General features: G+C 47.6%; 1 protein-coding gene across 1 annotated transcript; it reads right to left on the bottom strand.

The window, feature by feature from the left end:
• Nucleotides 1–5,401, bottom strand: LOC142563078 (dnaJ protein homolog 1-like). Its single transcript, XM_075673596.1, has 2 exons — nt 4,688–5,401; nt 1–938 (listed from the first exon to the last, which is right to left on the bottom strand). The coding sequence occupies exons 1-2, from the start codon at nt 5,057–5,059 to the stop codon at nt 435–437; spliced, it is 876 nt and encodes a 291-aa protein (XP_075529711.1). The 5' UTR covers nt 5,060–5,401; the 3' UTR covers nt 1–434.
• Between the last annotated feature and the right edge of the window lie 2,379 nt (nt 5,402–7,780).

Here is a 7,780-nt window from a genome sequence, read left to right on the forward strand (position 1 = left end):
AACGTAGTAACCAAGATTTTAATAAGCTATTCAGCGCAGTTACAATGGCTTAATCTGGGAAAATACAATTTACCTCCAACATGAACAGTTATTTTTCAGGTGATTCCCTTTTTTGAATGCCACAGTAATTTGTCACTACACCGCCACCATGGGGTGAAATCCAACAGATATAGAAGAACATTATCGTCAATGGTCATTAAAGCACATTAAAGCATTAATGGATAATTTTTGTGCAGTAAAGAAAGATAAAGATATTACAACTGATCGTGTGAGTTAAACGGCAGGCACTGTTATTGCACACTATAAAGCACCTTGCAGTGTCGTCCACGCCCAGTTGTTTCCCGGGACCGCTGTTCTTCCACGTGAACAGGCCTTGCACCCTAAGAGATCACTGTTTGCCTTTTAATGGTAGCGAACGCGCGCCGCTGAGACCGTTACTTTGCTAAATCAGGGTAAATGATCTCGAAGTTGACTAGAAGATCCCCACGTTTCGTCGGGTCCTTCGGATGTGGCAGTCCTTCGTTGCGGATGGGCTTGATGGCCGAAGGATAGATGGGCCCCTTCAAGCTCAGTGGTACCACGCCGCCGGTGAGGGTGGGAACGCTTATTTCCACCCCGCGCAGTGAATCCGTGAGGCTGATTTTGGCTACGTAGTGCACGTCCACCCCGTCCCGCTTGAACAGCTTGTGCGGCTTGTCACGAACGACGAACACGATGTCGGCTGGGACACGTCCGGGCAGCCGGTCACCTTCGCGTTCGAAGCGGATTTTCGTCCCCGCCTTCCAGCCAGGCTTCACGTTGATGGTCAGGATCTTCTGCTCGCGATACTGCGAGCTACCGTCGGCGGCAGTGACGGTCCGGGTGACTTTCATGTTCTTGACGCACCCTCGCAGAACCTCCTCCAAGGTCAAAGCAAGGTCGTGGCGGATGTCGCGGTCCTGCGCGCAGAAATCACGTGAGAAGCTTGTTCCTCGACGAGCGTCCGTCGAGATCTTCAATAGTGGCGATTGCTCATGAGATTGAGGGGGAGGGGTAATAATCCCTTCTAACTGGTCTCGCAGTATTTGTGACTTTGCCGAATTCATGTACTTAAATCTCAATTTGGCGCTCAAGTGACCGAAAGACCAATTCTGACGTCATGTGTCAATATATGGGACAAAAACATGCCGGCTCAGAAAACAACGGTCTGCCCGCCGAGTTTCCAACGACTGAGAAGGTTCCAAGAAACTCAGGCGGCTGCACTTAGAAAAGTGAAACGAAAATTGTACTCTTATTATGTCTGCAATAGTAACTGTTTTACGGGCACCTATCATATGTGAAAGCATAAGCCTGTCAGTCAAGATACGGTACATTGCCGAAATGTGTGAATATAAACTATCTTTTAGTGCAGGGCCCAAAGTTACTTTGACGAAACAAATTTTTTTCTGGGGGGGGGCGGGGGGGAGGCAACGAATATTTGTCGGTATAGGTTAATGATGATGCCATCAAGTTGCAAAGCAAGATTCAGGGGATATCCAGAGAAATAGCATGCTCCTGTACACTGGAAGCGTCGGGACATGGTTAGCTTGCTACGGGAATAAGAATAATGTGCCTAAATTTTTGTCCCATGACGCGGTTCTGATGTTCACCTAATAATGCCGCCCTCAAGGCGAAATTACGGAAGTATTTTGTCTCATTTAAGCTCTTAATTTCTTCCCTTCGTATTGTTCTCAGAACCTAGCAATAAAAACAAGAGAAAAAGGAAAAAGAACTGCGTGAAGAACGAGCGTAGAGCTGCGATCTATGTTAAGCCAATATTTCATGAAACGGGTAAAGCTTCAGCGCTGTGGATTTAGGGCCCTAGTTTTGCAGCATAGCGATGGAGTGCCGGCTCGACAACATGGCAATACACAAATGCATTGATCACACGATCGAAGAGACTTCCGGAACAGCGGATAATATTGTCGGTGGGATCACTCCAGTTCATGGGCATTACACGGACAATTTTAATCGTGATTGAACCCGATGAGCATCAAAATTCTCGACAGCTATTGGTTACCTCTTGCAGCTTTCGTGAATAAGTCACTCGCGACCGAGAAATTCATCCCGATCGGGCCGATAGCGATAGAAGGTGCGACCCATGACACCCGTGTTAATTGCGCCATCGGCCGAATCAACACATTTTATCGAGTACAACACGAAAACTTAATTCCAATAATACAGTTGTGGGATTGAAGACCTGTATTTGTTCTAGTGAGAAAATTTTGTTCTTGTAGTTTAATGCGAAAGCATTATACGCACCATTAGGCGAAAATTCGTCGGAATGATCGAAAGATATGGTAAAAACACGTCAGCAAACGCTAGGAGCGGTATCACATTTCTCAGGGAGGTTTCTGTGAACAAGGTAAAGCAACAGATATGAAACTAAAATTTGGTAAATTTTGATTCGGATGGGAATCGCATTCGGGCATCCGACGTGCGAGAAGAGCACGTTTCACCGACGCCAAGGCGGCAGCAGTTCTCTGGTGTGGCCGAGTGCATGCGTCTTAGTGCACGTGACGGTGCAGCCAATGGGAAGTGGTGCCACGTCATGAGTGTATAAAAAACTTTACGAGAAACTGACATTCACTAATGTATCCTTACCTGATTTCAATGCGAAAGCATTGTGACTTTTCTAAATAACGCGTTACGTCCAAGATACGTGACGTCATCCGTTGTCACCTGTCCGTCAGAACTCTAGCTTAATCCAGCTTGATATAGTTCGTACCGTCCTTAATCCCCTTCATTTCATTGTAAGTCACCCTAATGCGCCTTACTCTAATTTGTAACAACCTTAAAGAACCTTAATCCAGCGTGCTCCAATATGTAGCAACATTATTTAACCATATTCAACTTTATTAAACCTTAATGCACTTCAATCCACCATTAATCCACTTTAATTCATCTTCCTTCAACTTTACTTCACCCTAATTCATTTTACTTCACCTTAAGCCGCCATACTCTAACTTCTACATTTTATTCTGTATTAATACTGACGACATACAAGACGTTGATGAAGTCCCTGTTGTGATGACTTTTGGTAACCCTCGTTGCCTACAGCACCGCATTTTTCTGCCTTATGGGACGTATAATCCTTTCGCATTGATTAAAAGCATCAATGCCCAATTGAAAGCCGCTGAGCGGGCCTTCCTTCGAGTTAGGAACTCCTTGTAGGCACGCGAGCGCGTTGAGACGCTTCGCACGTTTTGACTAAAGGCAAATATTAAGTCAGGCTAAAGCGATAGATTAGCGTTCAGAAATCTATAAGCCGTCAATATTATCGCGAACAGAATGATAGCAATCGAGAAATTGAGATAAATGCAGGACTTGATTAGAGACTTCCCCGGGACATTCAAGCGCTTGTCCGATGACGAAAGTACTCCTCAGTTAAATTCCGTCACTAGTACTTGTCCACTCGATGCAAGAAAACATACTTGCATTGTATTATAAACGAAATAAAATGCTACTTGTCCAGTTCTCTCTCGTTTTTTTAGAAAAAAAAAACATAATTCATTGAAATTACCCTTGACAACGACGCAGGCGGTTGAAAGGTTTCGATATCGCTGCGACTCAGCGCCGCCCATGCTTTCGTGTTTGACTAGTTTCGTTATCGCGTAGTGCTGCGCTCGATTTGCTGGCTCGCGGAAGTCGCCCCAACTGCAAGTGGTAGAGAATTCAACTTCCATGTGATGTCGTGGGAGGCCCGAACGGTCGGTCTACGCCACTTGACCAAAAACCAGCTGCGCCGCGGCGAATCCTCCGCTCGGTGGTTTTATCTTGGCTTGGTACCGCTGTCTGTCGGGCGCCGTTTTATTCACCGACGGCAGCAAAGGGTGTATGCAACGTCACCACTTCCTCGGTTGGGTGGCGCGAGATTTCAATTTTGAAAACGGTATTCGGACACTCCAGAGGCAATTTCGTCGTACACTAAGTCGTTCTTTTTTTTTGGCACGAAAGAAGCGTTTAGAGGTTTCTGGAATGGTATTTAAACAGTCCACGCCGAGTAAGTGTCAAAATGAAGGCGAACGCTTGCGCGGACAAGGAACGCGCGGAAAAAAGCATTTCCCCACGTCGACTATAATGCTTTCGCATTGCAACAAGTAAGCAGTCGGAAGTGTGTGTGCCGCAATGTTTTTTTTTTCATTATACCTCCTTCCGTTGAAAACAAAGCCGATCACCGGCACATTTGTAGTGCTCGTACAACTGGCTACAAGTTTATCAGCCAATTCATTATGTGAATGATGTCATTTGTGTGAGCTGTTTGGGAAGACGACCGCAGAAGCAAGCGGCTGACAGCTCAGTCCAGTCCAGGGTGGTTCGAAAATGAAACTTCGCTTTAAAACATGCCTGTAAAGCATCTCGTACTCACCTCCATTGTGAGTGCCACACAAAAACATCCAGACCAATTTAGCTGGAGCTACATATACAATCGGAAGTGGGGATATTTGATTATGGAGGGGAAATTACATATAGTTCTTTGGAAACGCGACGCCCCACTTCGGTAAAGAAATTTCGTGTGACAGGGACGCCAGGTACCGCTGAACCACAAATAATGATTCAGGAAGTAACTAGTCCAATCCAATTTCAAACTATTTCAAACTATTTCAACGTCGGCAGCGCGAGAGTTTTCCCCTTGAAATCTGGGTGGCAATCCGCAAGTGCTGCTTACCTTGGGCGCAGTGTCGAAGTGGAAGGTGTGGAAGAGGTCTTCGCCGAACGAGAACGATTCCTTGAAGCCGGGTTTGGGTCGGCCGCATGAGTTGCTGGCGTAGGGCTCTGCCCTCTGCACGTTCGATCCTCGGTGAGCAGCGCTTCTGGCCTTGCGGCAGTCTTCAACCCTTCTGTCGTACTCTTCGCGCGTCTTCTTGTCGCGGAGCACAGTGTACGCCTCGGTGACCTCCTTGAACCTATCGGCCGCACCAGGAGCTCGGTTCTTGTCCGGGTGGTACCGCAGCGCCAGTCTACGGTAGACCTTCTTGATCTCGTCCTCGGTGGCGTTCTTGCTGACACCCAGCAGCTTGTAGTAGTCCTTATCTGCCATCGCAGAGCGCACGTCAATCCCCTAGCTGTATATCCTCTGATTTCTTTAGTAACGGTCACTCCTGCGGGTCACACGTGTCACTTCTTCGTCGTCGTTTCATTCCGACAATACCTGGTAGTGACTGCGGCGATTATGCATATTCTTTTTCTTCTTCTTTCCCTGCGCTTTGACCCAAAGATGCACACCTCATTCACAAGCTTCCTTGTATTTCAAGTTATAGTCTGCAGACGTTAACGTCGGATGGCGGTCTTGTTGGTTAAACAGTTTTAATATTTAACAATACAACAAGGAACGAGGAACGCTTCCTTTGCACTGGCAGAATTGATTGTACCGAGCGTGCGGTGTGCGTCTGGTCGTCGGTGCGGTGGTGTGGTCGTTTTCGCAGCCTCACACACTGCGCGTCTCTGCAGTCCTTCGAACCATCTACGTGCGCGCCGTGCTTGTGCCGTTGTTACAAGAACAACATCATGTCGCCAATGACGCAAAGGTGCCCCGAGTGTCGTGAAAATTTCTAGCACGCTAAAGGAAACCTAAACGAAAAGCGTGGCCGAAAACCTATTGAAAGAGCCCGTGACGTCGCGTCTCCGTTGCTCAAATACAGACGCCGGCAGCGTTTCGACTGCGTCTCAATCGTAGGTGAGCTGGTCGCGGCTTGACCAGTTTGTTTTCTTATTCCCACTTGTAGGTTCTGCCCCGACAGGCACCTTGGCTCATAGTGGCAAAGTGTGTAAGCTGGCAATGCCTGTTTACCTAACGCGTTCTCTTCTAGGAATCCCTCAGTTAGTCCCTTATTCTTGAGGTTTAAAACGCTATAGGCTCCCTGCCCATCCGCAGATCTGGCTTCAGAGAAGACGGCACATACATGCACGGCCTCTGGATAAAAACAGAAAAAAAATGTGTGCCCTGCCACGTAAGGCGGGCTGCAATGCGAGCGAATGTCTCAGCGGTAGTTGCACTCTCGGCCGTTTGGCCGGGCCGAACAGCGCTAGCTGTCGGGGACAGGACGCGTTGGTTTCCACGGGTGGCGGTGTTCGAAGGGCGCTCCTCCCGCATTTTCTATGCCGATCCCAGACAACAGTCCGCGAACGGGGTCGCCGCATCGGATGACAACGTTTTCGATGCACGTGGCAGGCAGCACCTTTTCTTTCTTATTCAGCGGCCCCGATACTGGATGTGTATTCTTCCTTATATCGCAAAGAATTTTAAACCATCAACTGGGGCAGGAAGTATAATTTTAGTTACTGAGCTGGATTGCTGAGAGTGGTGCGGGCACAACTCGCACCAGAAATGGAAATAGATAATGCACTAATTACAAAAATTAATGAATTCACTTTTTCATTATTCATCTCACGGCACGTAGTGTAATTTGCGAGTTGTAGGCGGTGAGTCCGCAACGTGTATCCACTAAGAAAAAAATTTCGTATGGCATGAGTTTTGAGATGCTAATTCCCGAAGCAGGTGACGAAACAGAATTGCGACACAATTACTTTTATGTGCTTCCATGAATAGTTTGCCCCTATTGTTTTTTGGCCAAATTACGGCTTTAAATGTGAAGTCCACATATTCATTCGATGCTGTGGACCTTTCTTGGACCGGCCCACATTTATCGGCCTGTAGTTCCACGGCACGACGCTGCTGCCAGTTGTTGGAGATGGCAGTTGTGCTTCACACGTCCACAGCGTGCGAGCAACGAATTGCGATTCCTTGTCTATGGAGCGCGGGACGAACGCCCGTCTAAATATACAGGCAAATGCAGAACACGTATGGGAAAAGCGTCTCGCTTTGAGAAGTGTGAGGCGGTGGTGGTTTGAGCTCGCAAAGGAACGCGATGCCAAAACGGCAGTCCGATCGTGGTTGCACAGTCAGCAGGACGGATCCTACCACAGAGGCGTCTCAAATGTAGTGCTGTGGTGGGACAAATGCGTGAACAAGTGTGAGGACTATGTGGAAAAGTAGTCTAAGGTACTCAGAATAGTACTTTTATATTTATATGCGCCCTCGCATATAAATGAAACGACAGTGAATTTTCATGACATTGACGGTGCATACCTTGAAGCTTGTGCAATCGTAGGTAGAACAATAGGCAATATAATAAGAATAGCTAGCTGGCGCAACCCAGCGTCCCGTTCCAAAGGGGACGCTCATAGCATCACCTATCGCGGCACCACGCAAAAGGCCGCGTTCGTGCCAGAGCGCGCGCCTTCGTGCATACCGTTTGGGGCCAGCGTTTCCCGGTAAACATTACGTTTGCATAAGCTGGTTCTGGCGGGGTTCTGGCGGATCTCGTCTCCTTAAACATAGACGAACAATTTTTCAAAGCTCAGCCAATCCCTAAGATAGTGCAATGCCAGGCCGACCCACGGCGGAGGTGCTGTTTGCCGTTTAGACGCCCAAATACATAGCTTCGCTGGTCATCTTTCTTCACAGAGCAGAAGAGCACTAAATTTTATATGGAAGCTGTATATAGCTACCCTCCGGCGTTGGTCGATGTCTGTCGGTCTACGCGTCGCGCCCACACGAAAAAAAAAATCGTCACCGGTTTGTCGCGAATGTTCTGCAGCGCTCAATCCAATGCGGGCATCTTGGGAAAAAATGATACTGAAATTGGCCTCTAAGACCATTCCATCCTTAAGACGAGTTTCATTAACTGATCATAAATAGGTCAGTGATGTGGTAAACGTTAAAAAATCACCGTCTGCCTTCCATACATGACCGTCTACG

The sequence above is a fragment of the Dermacentor variabilis genome, chromosome 11 (genome assembly GCF_050947875.1).
Source record: "Dermacentor variabilis isolate Ectoservices chromosome 11, ASM5094787v1, whole genome shotgun sequence".
Lineage (NCBI taxonomy): Eukaryota > Metazoa > Arthropoda > Arachnida > Ixodida > Ixodidae > Dermacentor > Dermacentor variabilis.